Source organism: Rhipicephalus microplus, chromosome X (genome assembly GCF_043290135.1).
Source record: "Rhipicephalus microplus isolate Deutch F79 chromosome X, USDA_Rmic, whole genome shotgun sequence".
NCBI classification, from domain to species: domain Eukaryota; kingdom Metazoa; phylum Arthropoda; class Arachnida; order Ixodida; family Ixodidae; genus Rhipicephalus; species Rhipicephalus microplus.
In genome coordinates this window covers 202,005,381-202,025,863 of record NC_134710.1, presented here as the reverse complement: position 1 = coordinate 202,025,863, position 20,483 = coordinate 202,005,381, and the positions used below count along the sequence as shown (strand labels likewise).

General features: G+C 45.9%; 1 protein-coding gene across 4 annotated transcripts in view; it reads right to left on the bottom strand.

The window, feature by feature from the left end:
• Positions 1 to 1,839: 1,839 nt before the first annotated feature.
• Positions 1,840 to 20,483, bottom strand: part of LOC119187673 (RUN and FYVE domain-containing protein 2) — a 99,588-nt gene continuing 80,944 nt past the window's right edge. For 3 of the 4 annotated variants that reach the window (XM_075878479.1, XM_075878478.1, XM_075878480.1), the window contains 2 exons: positions 20,224 to 20,350; positions 14,362 to 14,601 (listed from right to left, as the gene is read on the bottom strand). In XM_075878479.1, coding sequence (XP_075734594.1) covers positions 14,377 to 14,601; positions 20,224 to 20,350 — 352 coding nt within the window. In that variant the 3' untranslated portion in view covers positions 14,362 to 14,376. Of the gene's footprint in view, positions 2,705 to 14,361; positions 14,602 to 20,223; positions 20,351 to 20,483 lie in introns of those variants that run through there. The other variant, XM_037435753.2, reaches the window with a different exon arrangement.

The window sequence follows — 20,483 nt, the reverse complement described above, 5'->3', positions numbered from 1 at the left end:
GTTGTAGCGCAGCAGTGCCATCTATCTATAAAAGGAAAAAAAGCCTGCTTTAAAGCCTGACAGGCAGGGAGACATTAGAAAACACCTCTCCCATTGTTCCTCCATGAGCAGGGCCGATGATTTCCTGCAGCCCCATTGACCTTGAGGAGCATGGGCAGAGATACTGGGAAAGTTGGGGAAGAAGAGAACTCCCCGAGCATCAGAAGAGTTAGCTTGCCGTGGACCATCGAAGTTGGATTGGCACTGGCTAGCTGGCCCGATGGTTTACGGTTGAGTGTGCGCAGAGTGCCCTCGATCGGAGCACCGGACTTGCGCTTAGGCACTAGTTTTCTGGACGAGCCCTCGCTTTTCAAAAGACCAGTAAGCTTGGTAACTTATGCGCAGCCACGCACTGTTGCCCTAAATGACCCTGTCAGACCCGAAGCAGTCTGGTTTATAACAGAGCGACCTTGACTCTTCCAAGTTACTCATCCCCTCGTAGCAACTGAGTGAATGCGTAAACTTTCAACTGAAAGTTGAAAGTTTACGTAATGATGAGTAAACTTTCAACTGAAATGATGAGTTTACTCATACACAAACTTTTAACTGAAAGTAGAAAGTTTGAACTTGTCTCACTCCCATCTTTTCTGTGTCGCCATCTTCACTTGTGCACACCAGTTTACCTTGAAATATGAACCAACTTGCCCAGCTACAAGCTTTACTGTATCTATAAATGTTGCTCGAAGACGAGAAGTGCTAAGCCTCGAACCAGAAGTGCCGTAGCAGACGATGCGCTGTTTTAAGCCCGCAGTGACAGTGGCACTTTGCTATTTTTCCAGAACGCCAAGGCTAGTTTAAAAAAAATAGAAGAGCGAGAAAGAGAAAAAAAAGAAATTAAGTTGGCTTACTTATCGATTTCAGTCGCAATAGTTACTACGAACTCTATGATGGGAATATGTTACTGCTTCAAATCTGTCTAATAAACCTCACAACACGTCCCGGGAGGCTGACTGCACTTCAGTGCTCAGCGATCCACTTTCTTCCATAATTTGTCACTGATTTAATTTTCCTCTGTCTGCATGATCGTGAACATGTGCATTTGCACCCACGTGACCTCTCTGCCTTCACTATTATAATTTGTCTCTTCTTCATCTTCTTTACATTCTCCAATACGTTACAGGAAAAGCTGTATATGACTAGGCAAAACAAAAAAACTGTTTGCCACAAGAAACGATAATGGTCTCCATTGGCTGCTCCATCAGTTACGTCGTTCCCTACATCGCACCTAAGCGCTCGCACCAATGGGAGCACCATCAGTGACGTCGTTCATCCCTTTGCAGCGTGTCGCAGAGCCCATGCACAGCACTTCTAACTTACAACTTTCACATGGGCAGGGCACAGATTGTATGAACACCTGAATAGCAGACAACTTTCCAAGAAATACGCCGACAGCTGATTCATGAGAGAATTCATGTTTGTTAGGCTGATGCAGCAGTCCAGCATCAAGAACAGGCCCAGTTGGCGAAGTGCAAGCAGCAACTGCGCACCAAGAACCCAGCAGCCTTTCGGGCGGAAAGAAGAAACAACGGCAAGCCGAGGAAATAGCATCGCTGGCAGAGCAGCGGCGTCAATGTGGCAATGGCGGAAATGGATCGGCCTACACCCGCTTTCGGCAGGAGCTTTTCGAGAGGCACTTTGGCTTCGGCTGGGACATATCAGCTTTGCTGGTTAACTATCTGTACGGAGTGCTTAAGCAGTGATTTTTATATAATTTACGTCACAGGCTCGCTTTTAGTGATGGTGATAGGGTGCCACAACAAATTGGTGAGATTTGCCGCACTCAGCAAAGAAGAAAAAACATTCACAAATGAAAGGTCTTTATTCGGCACAACAGTTCATTCAAAACTCCTTATGAACCAACAGGTTGGCAAAGGCAACAGCATGGCCTGATTATTTCATCCTCCAAAAAGTGAGTTCCACAGATGACATAGGGCAAAATAACAGCACGTCTGTGTAACTTTTTATTAACACTACGCTTAAAATATATATTGGCATATTTTTCATGCAGTTTCAAAGCTCACGCACAGCAATGTATTGTTGAAATTAGTAGTGGTGTGATTTATGAAATATAGAAATACCCACACCTCTGTGTGTCGTCCTAAAACTTGTGCCAGACACCAACATTCACTCTTGGTACCACTTAGCACTAGGCGCTTTGTGCAGTGTGAATATGAGCGGGATCTGTGGGCACAACAGCGCTTGCATTTCAAGAGTCGTTGTAACATTTAAAAACTCTAGATGGACAAGGCAACGCACTCCAAATGCTACATCACAACATATTCTCATTTGCTAGTGGCGCCGTAAAACACGTACTGGGCCTTCTTTAGCAGCCCATTTTGTACCTGTGGTGACAGTCTTAATACTTGTGGGGTCAGAACTGTCACCTGCACAAACTCCGAGGGGACAGCCCGAGACGAGAAGGCAGAGATGGAATGAATTCCCTGATAGCAAAGAGGGGAAGCTGCCTCAAAAAGACAGCCACGTATGCAGCACATGCCCCCGTAATGAGGCTTCAATGTGGAGCTCAGGAGGTGGCTGAATACCGCTGCAGCAGCACAGTCTGACAGGTGTCGCACACACGCACAGGCTTCGCCGATGACGGTAGTGGCATTGTGTTGTCCGAGCAGGCGTTGCAAAAAATCTCCCCGCAACTACGGCAATGGTGCTGCATGCAAGGCATCGTAAAATTTCTCAATGAGGACAGTGATAAGCAGAAACAGCTGGTGAAAGACTGCTCATATTTTGAAGGTACACTAAAGAGGTACATTGACTTCATTTAAATGGACAAACTGCACTCTGAGAACTCTCATGCCATATGTTTCCCTATTGTAAGATCATTATTAACGGATAAAATCGAGGCTGGTGTTTAATTTTTACATTCCACACGAATATCTCCGGTGTGACGTAGAAAATTTCAAAATGTATTTCTGGTATTTTCATGTCATTGGCTCAAGAAAATTTTCTGAAACCTTGTATGAGAATTCTATGGCACCCACATATTATAATACACTTCATTTTTATGGATTAGAAGCTACGTAGGACCCAGTAGACGCGTTCAAAACTTATTATGTCGCAGTTTTTGGTGCGGGAACCTCAAAGTGTGGTTGCCACCCGCATTTTCTTTTCGTGCACTTCCTCGCTTACTAAGCGCCGTGTTGCAGTAAAAGGAGTGTTTTTAAAATTATGCCATTGTATTCAATTATTATGTGGAAAATTATTTTGCTCTTTAGTGTTTCTCTAAAAATCAAAGGCCTAAACAAAACAACGTGCTGCCGGCAGACACTTGACAATGCGAATTTGATCTAGGTGCCCATCATGCTGCAGAGCACAATCCAGGCAGCAAGACTCGTCTGCTGTCATGTCTTTCAGCTAATACACGAGTGCAATACAATGTCACCATACATTCAGCAGCATCATGCTGAACCTAACATGACGGACTGTACAGACCATTTGCCGCAAAAACATAGTGCCATCAGGGGCTGCCAAAGACGTGCTGCCACTAAAATCTTTATTAATCAAGAGTAAGCAGACATCAGCCAGCGCCGCACACCCACCTATTCACCCATCCCCTTAGACCCCCCCACACAAAGAAATATGGCCGCTTCATTAATTTGAAACCCAACAGAGGGCGTGGCACGGCCACCCAGCGATTTTTGCTCATAAAGTTTTCACAGCTCCTTTTACTAAAGCTTCGATGATTCCAACTTTTGAGGCATACACATAGGGTTTGACTATCATCAGTTGAATCTCATTAGGGAGATTCGCAAACTGGGAGTGTGATGTGCACTTTATAGCTTTTCTGCTTGTTACGGCAGTTCATATAGGTGGAGACGTGCGTCGTCAGCAGCAGGTTTCGTCGCGTTGTTTCCGCCATCAGATGTAACGACGCAATGCTGGTGAAGCTCAGATGAAGGGGCATTCTATCACTCGGCGAGGCGATGACGCCTTCTGTTGCGCAGCGCCAGAGTCAGCCGCAGGTTTCCAAAACACTTTTAGTGACATTTAAGTTAAAGGGGCCACGCAAAACTTTTTGAACAGGGTCAAAAGATGCTGCCGGTAGGTAGTCAAGGCTCCTGTGAACACGCGAGCTATTATAGCACAGCACGTGGCCTGGAATTCCAAATAAATTCTCAGTCAGTTAAAAATCCCTTTCTCCTATCTTGGCAAATAACGCTACAGGTCCGAAAATCAATGCACCACAGACCAAGTATCAGTCATTGGCTGGTTTGAGCATGGTGCGCTCAGTCGTTACTGCAGCTGCTGAAGGAGGCCACGGCCTGTTTTTGTGTGCATGCGCGATCACACTGAAAAGCCATGCATTTGAAAGAGAGAGAGAGAAACGAAAACACGGCATATTCATGAAGTGAATGATGATGAGCAGGGGATCGTTCGCTGTTAACGTAAATCACCCATGACATCGACCACTCATGCATGTAAATGAGTGATAAAGGCATGCAAATAATATGTTGTGTTGAGTTTAAAATTTGTTTTGCTTTAATTATTAGTGCTTTGTGGTATCAAATTTAGCATGAAGTTGGCAAAAATGAGGTCTGTTTACATTCCTTTGGTGGTTGTTGGTTAATACAAATCATACAAAATGCATCGTAGAGCATATCGAGACGTCATATACTGCACAAGACAATCGTAGTTCACAATCTTCATTATCATCACAGCTACAACGCACGCCAACGGACAAGCCTCGACCACAAGGAGCTTCGCCCGTGAAAAATGTTTATTAGGTGGCCAGTGAGTGAATGTGGGAGGGTCCTTTGCTCCGGGAGCCCTCTGGTCTGGACCGCCTGCCGAGCCTACGAAACGAGTTGGCATTGGTCGAGGAAGTCCGGCTTGGAGATAGCAGCCTCCTTTGCTTCACTGAGGAAGTTTGGGTCTGCATCTGTTCCAGCAGCTTGTGTGGCTGGGTTGCTGCCTTTGCGTTGCAGCAAGTGTGTTTGGTTGTTTGCCACATAACAGTGCCGGCATATGTAGTCGTGTGACGTTGGTTTTAACTGATGCATTAGAACGCCGTGCGTAAGTGCACCAGTTAAGCTGGAGCAGAGTTAAGCCAGAGCAGGGTCCTCTGGGTCAACCCAGAGGACCCTCTGGATCAAACAAGAGCGCAAATCACTGCACTCGGATGTTACACGTACTACTAGCCTGATCGAAAGATGAATATTGAAAAGACTTCGTACGGATGCTTTTCCCGTCGAAATTGTGGAAATTTGTGGAACAACAATACCGTTCAGAAGGTACCGGTAAAGTACAGGAAAAGTTAGCAGAAAGGCGTGGATTAGAGTCGTAACTGCACGCTTCATCGCTAAGGCCATTTTGCTTCATGGGTCGAGTTCGAGCGTATTAGTAGCATGCGGCACTCTGTAACATTTACAGTAATTGGGCTGCATGCAATACACAAGCAAAAATTTGTTCTTATTTTGACCTCGCTGAAGGATACGATACATTAAATACAATCAAAGTAATCTACAAGCGTGAAAAATCCTTCATGCATGAAGAGACGGGAAGTGCAACTCGCTCCTCGTGAGTTCACAGCTGATCGTTCACTGTCGCTGCCACTCTCGATGCATTTGCAGCCTTCCACGTCCTGCAAAAACTTCCTCGTCCTGAAAATGGTTTCTTTATATCACTGCTGAAAGCAATCTGAGAAATTTCCTCTGCAAAACGACTTTGAAAACAGCAATTACTGTGTCACTCACCACATTTATCTAGGCACAAAGAGCATTTCATCCTGTAACCCATGAACAAATAATTCCCTCGCAGTGTGCAACCATGAATCTATAAACGTACAAAGGCAAGCGGCGCAGCGTTGGCCAAATTTTGGAAGAGCAAATCGCAGGCCCGCATGACTTTCTGTACACAATGTCAATAATTCATGCACTACAAAAGCACTGCCGAATGATAGATGCATGTAAAACAAGACAAGTTTGAACTGCTAAGGTCATACAATAAAATTTAACAAACCTATGTGGCTACAGAACTCCCGAAGCTTTTATGTATAGTCTGCAGGCTATCATCGAAAGCACAAGTTGCCACATATTTTGCCAGGCATAGTTGCAACGTAGTTGCCAAGAACGAATCAGATTTATCGTGTTACAGACGGTCCGGTTGGTTTCCTGATGCAGAAAACATGCGAAGTGGTTAGTGTTCATTTCTTGCTAACGCGCTCACACTTAAGCTAGCACAGCCAAACAAGGGAGTGTCAGCCTACTGACCATCTTTGAGAGGATGCTCCTGAATTCCGCTTGGCGGCACCACAGTGTATGGGCATTGCGAATAGTTTACGACACTTCTGGCTTTCAGTCGTATCGCGCAGCTGTTTTCTAGTCACCTATCCAACATGATTAGCTCAGCGCCTCAGACGAAGGAAGGCTTTATCGGCACACCAAGAAGAAAGGTAGAAGCTCAAGTGACTAAATGTGTATATGTATATGTCCCCCCCCACTACTTCAAGAAAGAAAAAAGGACGTAAACTTAGCAAGCTGCTCGGTTGCAACTTGATCTATGTACGGCATAGTTTACAAGTACACTCTGAACATGGTCTTCCAAAATATCTTCTCTCAGACTGTGAGGGGAGTACTGGAATGTTGAAAGTTGGAGGATAGAGTAAAAAAGAAATTCGAAATTGTGGAGAGTTTAACATAGAGGTTTTGCTGTCGGATAATTTTATATAAAAACAGAAGTAGCTGTAACGGTGTTTTTCATCACAGCTACTGTGTAATAAAGTAACAGCATTGCAGTTCTCTAACTTACAAGTAACTAGTGAAAGACAAAGAGTGGCACAAGGGCTCGAATGTTAAGAAGGCGAACGCGAGAAAAACGACGAAGAAGTCTGGTCTACAAGGATTGCACGGTGAAAACAGCATTTATCTGATATGTCACCCAGTATTTTTTTTTATTTATTTAACTGTTCTTAATCACTCAATGTTGTTCCAATTATCTACTAAATTTAAAACTACAAAATCTTGGCCAATCCCCTACAGTGGGTATGTACCATTCTCTGTAAGGCTGAAACAAACAAACAGAACTGACCGCCCAAGAACGGGTGCTGTGTCTCACATCATTACAATGGCACAGCGTACAACGAAAACTGATCCTTGAAGCGAAAGTCTCCTGTGTTCATGGTTCGTCGGCATTACGCATCTCTCCATCCGAGGTACGTTTTTTACGTTTGTTGGCGGTAGTGCTAGCAACTCGACCGCTTCTGCAGCTACCTATCATACCATTTGCGGACAATATCCATGCCTCCTCGGGGGTTTCAAGTGGAATCCACTTGGCAGGTAGCATGCTACTGCCACAATGCACTAAGGCTGCTCTCGTCTGAGAACGTTGCCCACGCTTGCCATGACATGCATTCTACGCCCAGAACTCTTACAACGTGTGAACACCCAAGGGACGCTGTTCAACCTTCCTTGATCCTGCGTGTCGCTGCCGAGAGCACTGATAGCACCACAGACTTCGCGGACATGAACCATCGCTGTTCCGGCGCCTCGCCCCACGGCAGCGTGGATTTGTTGTGTGCCATCGCGCAGCTCCCCATCGAGCTCAAAGCATTGACAGCGTCAACCTCTGCTCTGTGTCCTGCAGCCTTGCCTTGCCAGCACTGTACTCGATCAATGCCGAGTCAGCCGCAGCCGCCTCGCAAGACCGTGAAGAGAGCACACCCGAGAGCTGTGGAGAACTTCGTTATACCCTCGCCGTGCTTTCATACCAACTTGGTTGAGTGGCATCATCATTTTCCGGAGTTTAGCCTACCGTATCACCATCAACAGCTGCCTTTGAACTACTAAGGTTCAATGAATATCAGGACAATGCCGACAACTGGGTGGCAACAATCAACACTCTCGGAGCTCGCGAAGCGTGGACGTACCAACAGAAATGGTTCGTGGCCACCTTCCTAATGATGCCACGGCGTGGCATCGGTACGAAGGCACAAGGCAGAAGTCCTGGGCAATGTGGAGCGCAAGGATAATAACTGCTTTTGGATGGAAGCACTTCGACCTCGCTGCCACCACCCAGTCTAACCTCAGTGTTGCCAAGAATGGAGCTCTAGAGGGGCACCAGCTCGAGGCTGTCACTGCAAATTGTAACTCACCTTCAGACGGTGTCACAACCTGTCCTGAGACGAACACACCGCTGAGACAAGGCTCCCCACTTCAACTCTAGAACTCGGCTTCTGTAACCAGCACCATACTGTCTCTGATACACGCCAAGACCATATCTCATTCGCAGCGAATGAATAAACGATCACGAGCCTTACAATCGCATGAGCACGTGAGGGCGACGTCTTTCCAGTCAGTGAAGGGGCCTTCACTTCATGAGCAGCCACTGCGGTAGTCTCACCTATGAGAGAATTCTGAGAAAAAGGTCCTTGTTGTATGAAAGCCTAGTTCGCGGCTTCCAATGCGGTCATTGGTCGAATGTGCAGATGCTTACTTACTGCAAAGAGACATATCACTTCATCAAAGTGACAGACGATGCCTCAATTATCGAAGGTCAGTGCATTCTGTCATGCAGGGACCCAAGCATGACAGCCAGAAGAAGCTGATGTCCACCAGCCCTACAAAGTGGCAAAAGAGCCCACGTATGACAATAAGCACATTATTCTGACTGCTAGTGTGTTGCCTTAGGCCCCGGAGATCACTGCAAAGTTGTTTTCTCGACGAGATACATTGCTGATTAGCCGGGTGTCGACAAGATCGGAGGAGCAGGCAGCAAGCGGTACTTGAAAACCCGGCCACAGCATGCTTACACGCTTGAGATACTTCGCATCTTTTGTTCAGCAAATCAAATGTGTAGTCATAAGACAACCATTGGCACAATCAGCCAAAGTCATCATCGGCAATATACTACAACACAGACCGCACTGCGTCCTAGACCTGCGACCGTTACGGCACAGCTACAGTCAGCCACCTGAACCTCATTTGGAGAATTTCCAGGTGAAGTGCCAGCATGGCTGAGCCTGGAAACTCCGGAATAGCCAATGCCGTCCACCAGAGACGTGGTCGGCAGCCCACCACGCTAGCTGTCGGGACTGAGTGAAATGACAGAGCAACACAAGGACTCGAGCGTTAACAGGGTGAGCGCGAGGAAGACGACGAGGAGAATATAGAACAGCCGGTCCAGGAACAGGTGCCCTCTTTCGTTATTACACTAGTTACATTTACAAATTACTGAAAAAATTTGTTGCCGGTAACGTGATACTATTAACTAGTTACTTTCCAAGACTGGTTCTATGTTCTGGGTGTGATTGAAAGTGTGCGAACGCAGCTGACGAACGTGGCTCAAGCAGAGCCAAATCGTGCCGACTGTCTTTTGTTGCACATTTTTCTCGGCCGGGCGCGGTCACGTGCCCGGTTGAGAAACTGCGGCAGTCTTCACAGTGACCAGCAGAAAGCTGATATCTTTTGCGCCAGTGGCATAGCCAGGAATAGCACACCAAGCCCGTGCCTCCCTCCCCCACCCCCGAAAAGTTTTACATGGCATACAGAGCAGAAAATGACACTTGCCTACATTTGCTTGCCCACCGCCCATTTCAGATCAAAATGATGCCCCCCACTCCCACCCCCCCAAAAATTTTCTGCCCACACCATTGTTTTGTGCGTGCTGTTCTCAACAGTCAGTTAACATGAAATGATAGGCATCACAAAAGTCAACCCAGCGGCCACATTGACTTACACCGGATTGGACAATAGAGGAGTTAAGATCAAAATGATGCCCCCCACTCCCACCCCCACAAAAATTTTCTGCCCACACCATTGTTTTGTGCGTGCTGTTCTCAACAGTCGGTTAACATGAAATGATAGGCATCACAAAAGTCAACCCAGCAGCCACATTGACTTACGCCGGATTGGACAATAGAGGAGTTAACATCTAGCCTTACTACGCACAATAGCCCAATTTGATGCTATCACATTTATTTCTTTGATTCGATTTGTGGGGTGTAACGTCCCGAAACCACCATATTATTATGAGAGACACCTCATTCATTGCTTTGCCCTTGCGGGAAAACGGTGACCTTTGTTTTGTTTTTTTATAATGCTCCAAGGGAACAGTACTTTATTCATTTAAGGGCCACAATTTCTCAGAAGAATTCCTTAATATATCACTATGTTGAACAGGCACGGTGCATGAAGTTGACATTTTGGTAACTCTACATGAAGGGCAGTTATCGCAGTTCAGTTCTACGAACTTAGAAGGATAACGGCTTGGCCAATAGGAGTTTGGGAACTCCAATCTAAATACATCACAAAGTAGACATGACAACCAATCTACCTGAAGCAGTAACCGCAGAAAAAAAGGTCTTATTGCAACAGCAAATGGAAGAATATTTGACGTGAAAGTTTGCCATTGCTGTCATGATAACGTCTCATCAGGCCGAAGTTCGAACAGGCATGTGAAGATTTTATTGCATTCGGACTTTGCAGAACTACAGGGGTGCAACTTATCTAGATGCACAGGTGTGAACCATCCATCTCCGGCTGATCCTCGCATTTGTAGATGCAAGAATGAGCCAGGAAGGATGGCGGGCTGATGCGTGCTGTCTATGCCCGCACTTGAGTGCACACCTTTTCTTCTAGTCAAGCTAACCAGGTGCATCCGGGCCATGTATGGTCTGTGCAGTAACAGTAATAATGGCTGGTAACCTAAAGTGAGCCGTCTTTACGTACACCTAGTAATAAAGAGGACATGCTATCTTACTCTTTCAGAGATACGCAAGCAAGAAACAATGCTATGCATTTGGTGACTTCTGTTTGCACTGTTCATCGCAACAGCATCATGATAGCAAGTATATGCAGTCACTGAATGAAATCTTGCTGCTCATATCTACCTGAACCCAGATGATGTGATGCACTGAATTGAAGCCACTTAACTTTTTCGTTACCGCACCTATTCAAATCGATCATCGATGATCGGAACTTTTCGGTCATCGATTTTGGCATGTTAAATTTATTTCTTGTCCACCCAGCACTTTCTAGCAGTTAGTTCAGCCACTCAACTTTCAGAATTTTTTTCAATTTGCCGACTTGGGCAACACAGCCATTTCTTACAGATTTTTGCGCAAACCAATGTGTAGTTGGAAAAATGCACCAGGTTGGAGAACTTGGCAGAAGTGCGTGCCTCTTGTGATAATGCTACAGTAACATTAAAGTTCTGTATTGAAAAGAAACTCTGAAGGCCAAATATCAAATTGATGTGTTAGCTTTGCAATTTGACTAAGTTGAGCAGTAATAATTGTCAAAAATTTATGCCAGCTAATGAATAAAGAGCTGTTGCTAGAAGTGAGGAAAAATTAATTCTACAAAAAATATTTGCCAAGGTCCGCCACATGTATAAAGTGTGCAGGTGGCTCTCCCAGCCAGTTTCCAGTCGCTTTGGTTTTGCTTGTATCATTATATCAGACGCAGGGTCACATATGATGTCAGTAGTCGCTTCTGTTACGCAGTTGTCACGCACTCACGGGTGCGCATCAGCACTGCAATACACATGCGCTGCTTGAAACTGTCTTGCGACCCCACTTGAATTAAATGAGAACGAGCTGAGATTTCGTGGATGTCAGCACCTCAGCTTCAAGTTTTATGGGGACCATGCTCTGCGTAAGCCTGAGACATCTGTAGCTGCTCATGGGTTTGTTTTGTTTACATCCTCAAGTTATCTCCTCCGCCACAAGTGCGCATAGCTTCTCACCTTTGTGCATAATACCGTATTATAGTTACTCAGGTTACGTGCATGGTCCACACTTTGCTAGGGCGCGGTGTGGTGGTGCTGGCTGCAGAGCTTCTCTTAACGGCAAGAAGGCCCCTGGAGCACATCTTGGCTTTGACTATGGAGCAGTGCGAAAGATTTTAGAACTGCATGCGATATTGTCCTTTTTTTTATTAAGATATGCACAAAGATGGAAAGGAATATGTTCCCGTCATGCCAGCCTCAAGTTTTGTCGATCACAGACATCGTCAGAGAGAAAATCCAGCAATCAATGGGTATCCCTGAGACATCGCAATTGCGACCTCAAGCCATGAGCTACGCTGCTGCTGCCCGACGCTATACTCCCCGTGTCCGTCAAGAAGCCTGGCCGCCGCATTATTGTCCCCAGACACCGCCACCGCCGATGCCATACCGCTTACCGGTCGGCCAGCACAATGCTCTGAGAAAAAACAACGTGCGGCGTGCGCCCAACCGCCGGCCCCTCAGCCACCACTGTGGGGAAGCTGGCTAAACCTACCGCAGCTGCCAGTATCGCTCGCCAAATGGGACTACGTGGTTTTGCCATCGACGCGCGGCATCCACAGTGGAGTGAAAGATCACGTGACATCACCAACTATCTCGCCGGAACGCAGAGGACACCCCGAGGATCTTCTCGTTCACCTTCACCCGGCCGCTACCTATCACCACACCATCGTCAGTACAATGGCCCAAGTTGAAGCCGGTCGTCTAGCCCGTATCAGGAAAACTAAGGGCAGGAACCGATAGAGGCGCGGTTGCTGCACGACGAACTGCCGAAGATCCTTCGCCATCGCTGACAACGCCACAACGAAACTTCAAGAACCCGTCGTCACCTCAACGTAGCCCTGACGTCGAAACTTCACGACCAAAAGAAGTCCTGATTATGCAACGTCGAAACAGTGGTGCGAACCGTCATAGCCGTGATTCAACGCCACAAGCCAACCGCAACGCCAGGCAACGAACTAGTGACCTCGATGCCCTCATCGACGGCCACAGCATCACAGCTCTTGTCGACACCGGAGCCGACTATTCCCTCGTCAGTGAAACTTTTGCCACCAAGTTGAAGAAAGTTAGGACCGCTTGGAAAGGCCCTGAAATCCGTACAGCTGGAGGTAACCTAGTGACACTAGCAGGAATCTGCGCAGCTAGAGTGATTATTAACGGCCTCATTTATCCCGCAAGCTGCATCATACTGCAGCATTGCTCGAGAGATGTCATTCTTGGAATGGACTTCTTGAGCCTCCACGGCGCAGTCAATTTAATAACTGAATGCCAATATGGTTTCAGAAAGAAACTTTCATTAGAAAGTGCCTTATTAGCACAAAAAGAAATCATACTTTGCAATATCGAAATGAGACTTCTGACACTTGCATTGTACTTTGACTTTAGTAAAGCCTTTGATCGTGTATCTCATGAACTGTTACTACATAAATTAAAATGCTATGGATTTAGGGGAATACCACTCAAACTTATGCAGTCGTATCTGAGTGCGCGGTCTCAGTATGTTGAAATAAATGGCTTCAAATCACGCACACAACCAATTAAAACCGGAGTACCACAAGGTAGTATCCTGGGGCCTGTATTGTTTTTATACTACATAAATGATATAGTCAGAATTCGTGAAAATCGCAACTTCATAATATATGCTGATGACTGCACATTATTTTTTACTGGAAAAGATTTCAGTACTCTCGAGGCTTTAGCGGCCAACACATGTTATAAGCTTCGTGAATGGTCTACCAAGAACAATTTAATGTTAAATGAATCAAAAACAAAATGTGTCCTTTTCCGAGCTCTCGGCATATCCCTGCATGTACCAAATTATGTTACCCTAGGCCCCTACAAAATTGCAGTGACCAAATCTATTAAGACGCTTGGAGTAGTTTTTAATGAACATACGTCCTGGAATGAGCATACAGACCACTTTAGTTTAAAGTTGAGACGCGTGGTTGGCACTCTGAATCGTTGTCGACGTCTTTTGTCCGTTACTGTAAAGCGGCTCTTATATCAGGCTCTTTTCATGCCCACTTGAGCTACTGCGCTTTAGTATGGGCAAACACTACGTCAACAAATTTAAATAGGCTAAAAATACTTCAGAAAGGAGCTATCAGGGCAATGGAAAACATATCATGCCTTGAACACACAGGACAACTCTTTGCTAAACATAAAATTGTTAAGGCAAAGGACATATACACATTCAGGTTGTTAAAATCCTATATTAGCGCAGTCAGAGGAAAACTCGATGCATACCTGACACTTGCAAATCTTGAACACACACAAACCATTTACTTCCATCGATATAAACCCCCGTGGAAAATTTCGTTATCTCGCACCAATTACGGCACCCTAAGACTTAGCCACATGCTACCTACTATATTGAACTCATACGAGCAGCAAGACATAAAAATTGACACATTAAACAATATCGATGTGCAAACACTATTCTTGTAGATTTGTATTGTTTACATAGGTCACTCTGTATTGCTTTGCATCATTTATTGTTTATGTTTATATATATTTTTCCTTAATATTTTTTTGTGTAACCTGATTGTGTACCTTTCTTATGTACCAAAGCAATGATACATACTCTGCGAATTACTGTGCTCATGTGTTTATGAAATATTCCTTTTTCTTTGCATACCTTGGCCTGTCATTTACTTTGTCTTCTGCTTGTATTGTTTCCTGCTTCTTAATATTTGTTGTTGTTTTTTTTTTCATTTTATTGTATTTCGTTTTCATCCTGTCATTGCTGACGTAGGGTGGACGGTGCTTAGTCAAGCTGCAATAACTGCAGCTTTTTTGCCGTCTCCCCATTTTTCGCCATTGCATCTGTTTTGGTGAAAATAAATAAATAAATAAATAAATAAAATGACCTGAGTACAAAGTCTATGACACTATTCACAGAAAAAGCACTGCCGCCGCACATGTCATCAGGAAGCCACACCTTGAATGTGCTGGAAGACCAGGTCACCATTCCTTCTCGCTTCAGCGTCAGCATTTTTGTCGGCACTCAAGAATCAACAGACATGCAAGGCGTCGTTGAAGGCGACCAACACCTGTTGATAAACCGCGAAATTTGCGTCGCCAGAGAAATAGTTAAGCTGCGAGGAGGGAACGCAAGAGTGATGCTCACGAACTTCAGCAACGAGTACAAGCACGTGAGCAAAGGCAGGACAGTTGTCTACATAAAAAAATACTGGAAGCAAGCAACACTTTCACCCTCACAGATTCCGCCGAATTTGCTCTGATGACTTAAACCCTTCAACCAACTTTCGACGTTAATCTAAGCCTTCCGACACATAAAATAGAACAGCTCAAAAACTTGCTCCTGAAATACAAAAACTGCTTTTCGTCGTCATCGAGAGTTCGACAGTCGCGAAACATCGAATCCTAATAAAAGAAAATGCCAGGCCACTACATTAGAGTCCGTACAGTTTCGACACAAGAACGCGAGGCCATAAAAAAACAAGACGACGATATGCTCCGCAACGATATTATCCAGCCTTCAAATAGTCCATGGGCTTCATCGGTGGTGTTAGTGAAGAAAAAGGACGGAACACTACGCTTCTGCATTGACCATCGCCGACTCAACAAGATAACAAAGAAGGACGTATACCCTCTCCCCCAAACAGACGACGCCCTTGATCTCCACAATGCCAAATACTTTTCACCGATGGACCTCAAGACAGGCTATTGGCAGATCGAAGTAGACGAGAGAGACCGAGAAAAGACTGCGTTTATAACACCAGACGACCTTTTCGAGTTCAAGGTGATGCTTTTCGGTCTTCGCTCGGCACCTGCGACTTTTCAGCACGTTATGGACACAGTGCTGGCAGGATTGAAGTGGCAGACTTGTCTCGTTTACTTGGACGACGCACATTGATGCAAGCAGCGTAGGACTCGGCCCCGTCTTGTGCAGAGAACTGATGAACTGGCAAGCATTATTACTTACGCTAGCCGTTCACTACCCAAGGCAGAAATCAATTATTCGACAACAGAAAAGGAGTGCCTTTCCATCATCTGGGTGACATCAAAGTTTCGTCCTTACCTCTACGGCAGGTGTTTCAAAGTTGTGAGCGACCACCACGCCTTGTGTTGGCTAGCTAACTTGAAGGACCCTTCAGGTCGCCTTGCCCGATGGAGCCTGAGACTTCAAGAATATGGCATTACCGTCATTTACAAGTCTGGCAGAAAACACTCGGACGCCGACTGCCTGTTGCGAGCCCCACGTCGACCCACCACTGCCCAAAGACCTGAATGATGACTGCTTCTTGGGAATAACTGCCAACAACTTTGCTAAACCCCAGCACCCTGATTCGAAACTTAGGAGCCTAATAGAATACTTCGAGGGCAGGACCTCCGTTGTTCCGAAAGTATTCAAACGGCACTTACCTCGTTTTCGCTGCGAAACGACCTTCTCCAAAAGAAGAACTTCTCGCCGCTTCGAGCCAAGTACCTTCTTGTGGTGCCTTCAGCTCTGCGACCAAACCTCCTCCAGGCCTTGCAGGATGATCCAACGGCAGGACACCTTGGTGTTTCCCGTACGCTCGCGAAGATACAAGAAAGGTACTACTGGCCGCGCCTCACCGCCGACGTCGCTCATTACGTGAGGACATGCCCAGACTGTCAGCGAAGCAAGACACCACCGACAAGGCCAGCAGGCTTTCTTCAGCCAATCAAACCACATCACCAACTGTTACAACAACAATTCGGGATGGACCTACTGGGGCCGTTTTCGACGTCGGATTCGGGAAACAAATGGATCATCATAGCTACTGACTACCTCACCTGCTACGCTGAAACAAAGGCCCCACCCAAAGGTAGCGCCAAAGAGGTAGCGCCAAAGAGGTAGCCAAGTTCTTCGTTGAGAACATCATCTTTCGTCATGGCGCCCCAGAGGTTCTCATCACCGATAGAGGTACAACCTTTACTGCTAAATTGACTCAAGCGATCTTGAGACATAGCCAGACAAGCCACTACCGCATCACCGCCTACCACCCACAGACAAATGGTCTCACCGATTGGCTAAACAAGACAATCGCCGACATGCTGGCCATGTACCTTGACGTGGGACGCCATCCTTCCATACGTGACCATTGCATACAACAGAGCCGTGCAGGAGACGACACAGATGCAACCGTACAAGTTGGTCAATGGAAAGAACTCGGCAACGACGCTCGACGCAATGCTGCCCAACGTCCCTGACGAAGAAAACTTTGACGTCACCCTCTATCTTCAGCGCGCTGAAGAAGCTCGTCAACTCACCCGCCTGCGCATCAAGAATAAGCAGACGACCGACCGTCGCCACAATTTTCAGCGACGCGTCGTCGAATACCAGCCCGGTGAACGTGTTTGGGTATGGACGCCGATACGCCGACGTCGACTCAGCGAAAAACTTTTGGGCTGGTACTTCGGACCATACAGAGTAGTACGACGTCTTTCTTATCACCCCATTATCTTATCAGTTTTCTTATCACCCCGTTTCGCTGTTGTGCGATTTTCAGTGAAAACTGCTCCTACAGTGTTCAAGAAGCTTCAGGACTGCAGTAGATCATTTTGTTGAGATTATACCCACTTCGTGAGCATTTCAGATTATCTTAGAATCTACGTCGCCGCTAGCAATAACGCTATAATGTTCAATGACGAGTGTATAAATGCCATCATCTTCGCCGCTTGTCAGTTGATCGGCGGGTGACGCTGCATTCGCCGCTATCAGTGCAAGGGCTACTGTAACCCAACTTTCCGTTTACCGGGCACAGGTTCACCCAAATAAACAGTTTGGTCTGACCCTTCAGTCTCCTGCCTTCAGTCACGTCATGACCGCGTGGTAGTATGGTCAGACTAAACTTGAAAATTAAGTTCTCTGCACGAACTTTTATGGAAGCACATTACAATAAGTGGCGCAATTTTTGTCAAAAAAGCTAAGTATAAAAAAATGGTGGTCTGTTCAAGCACATACATGTACTGCTCCCTGTAGTTAATGAGATAAACCAAATAGCGTGGTCTTTAGCATGGTCCATAATGGCTACACACTACTTTACTGAAATTAATAACCTAACCTTACTGAATGGTCTAGCAGTAGCATAGAACTTTCCACAATATGGGCCAGTCAGAACTGTTTGGCAGCGTTCTACCAAGCACTCAGCAGTATGCTCTAATAACCATTCAGAGTTACAATGGTAACTTAAATATGGTTAGCAAGCATGCTTAGTCTTCTTTTTATTTGAAGGACCACAAGCTGGAGCGTCATCAGGGGGGAAACAGACACAGCACTTACCGTAATTACTCGAATCTAACGCGCACCTTTTTGCCAATTAAGCGAGTTCATAAATCCCATGCGCGTTAGAATCGCGTACGAAAAAAAAATTAATACGGTCATTCTATTGCCATTGGCATTTCCAAAATGGCCGCCCCCTACGTGTGTCGGCATGGCGCGTCGGCCATTTCTGCCTGTGTGTTTCCCATGTGCGGCACTTCGTACGTGTGCTGAGGAGTTCGTCATATTGTAGTGCATTAGCATCGACGGCATGGAAGGGCCGACTCCGAAAACTTGATGAGTGCACCACGATGCCGCTTTTAAAAGAAATGTGATCGCGTGTGCCGAAACGGACGGAAATCGGGCCGCATCGCGGTCGTTCAGAGTTCCCGAAACGTGCGTGCGGGACTGGCAGAAACAAAAGCAGAATATTGTCGACAGCAAAACATTCACGCAAAGGCTTCAGTGGACCACAGCAGGGTCGGTTTCCGCAAATTGAAGAGCTGCTCGGCGAGTATATGATTGAGCAGTGAGCGGCCCGTGACGACAGAACTGCTCCAAGTGCAGGCCATGCAGTTAGCCTTAGAAAAAGGGCTAATGTGAAGCCAGTTCAAAGCGAGCAGGTGCTGGCTAACTAACTTTATGAAGAGGAAAGGTTTTTCCCTCCGAAGGCGAACTGGCATATGCCAAAAGTTGCCGGAGGAGTACGAAGAAAAGCTTCACAGTTTTCAGAGGTTTGTCCCAAACTTGCGGCACAACAACGGCTACCTGCTTGGGCAAATCGGGAATGCCGATCAGACGCCTCTTTACTTCGACATGCCTGGAACCACAACCGTCGAGAAGAAGGGGGCGAAGCAAGTTCGCGTGCTGACATCGGGCCACAGTAAAACTAGAGTGACGGCAATGCTCCATTGCACGTCAGATAGGCCCAAGCTTCCCCCGTACCTCATATTTAAACGGAAGACGCTCGCGAAAGGAGTCGTTTTCCCGAGTGGTGTGATCGTGCGGGCCAACGAGAAAAATGGGTGCGCGTTGCAATCGTTATCTTACTTCTTTTTTTTTCGTCGTGGAAACCGGGTGCGCGTTACAATCAAGGGCACGATAGAATCGAGTAAATACGGTACTTTCAACTGATTTATTCATAGCACGAAGGCAAGAATATATACAAATGGCACATGCGCACATTAACATCAGAAAAGGCTAACAGCACACACTATCAAAACATACAATTTTTTGCCTGAGTGCATGTGTGCCTCAGTGTGTCATGTGTTTGTGCTCAAATTAACTTTTTAGAAATTACCAGCCAACTATTCCAACAACAAGTTCTGTTATAATGTAAATTCATACATCAAATTTGTCTACTCTCAATGCTCTAATGCGGGGTTTCTCAAGCTTTTTGGCCTGGGGGAACCCTAACGACTTTTGCAGAGTGCCACGCAACCCGTTACTATTCCTTCAGCATGAAGGCAATCAGAAAAAGGGAGGGCGGTGTATGTGGTAACACCTTTTGATGCATGCAAAAAACACTATTAGCACTGCCGGCATTGGCCAGGTGTCCTTTTTTTTTAAATATCAAAGGCCAGTGCTGCTGATGTAGAACTTCAGATTATACATTGACTTGTGATTCCTCCCATGCCGCTCCGCGAGTCGCGCGAAGCGCCTGCCAACCTAAGCGTAAAGGCCTGACCACACGTACGTAATGCAACATGTCAGCGAGTTGGCTATTCGCTGTGCCCTCTAGCAATGGAGAGAAAGAGAGAGGGAACACTGCAACAGAAAACTGCATGCACTTCTGTAAGAAGCTGCACTACTTCTCAGTACCAACTTGATTTTGTATTGCAACAACTATGGAATAAAACGGGAATGCCTGATAATATACACAGTTTAATAAATTGTGAATTGTGGAGCCCCTAAAAACAAAAGACTATGTACAAGCAATCTAAACTACTTTTTTGCACAGAACAAGGAATTTGTTCACAAGGCAGCGTGAGGTACTGGTTTTTTATGACAGTCAAATGCAATTTAAACATATTTCTACTATAAAAAGAATGCTCCATTCTGTTGCTACAATTTGTGACATTTCCATTTCCATTGCAATATTCACATGTTATAGCCAGTTATCAGTTCGATAGTGATACGGTTTCATTTTTTCCTTTTTCACCTAGGTGAGAAGTCTGCCATCGATGCATGCTCACCTTTCGCCTGGCGACAGAGAACGGCTTGCTGCACTGACGACAGCAAGAGGCATCCTTATCACTAGTCCAGACGGCTTCTTTTAAGGTCATGTTGTTTTCCTTCAAGTCAGCCACCTGAAGCTTGGACCTGTGTTTATAACACAGCACTATGTAGTTTCTCAGGCTAATAAACAGCTATAAAGCATTTTGCATAATGGCCGCCAAGACAGCATAAAATTTAGTATCCTTAGAAGACTGAAATCTGAACCAACACTGCCAGA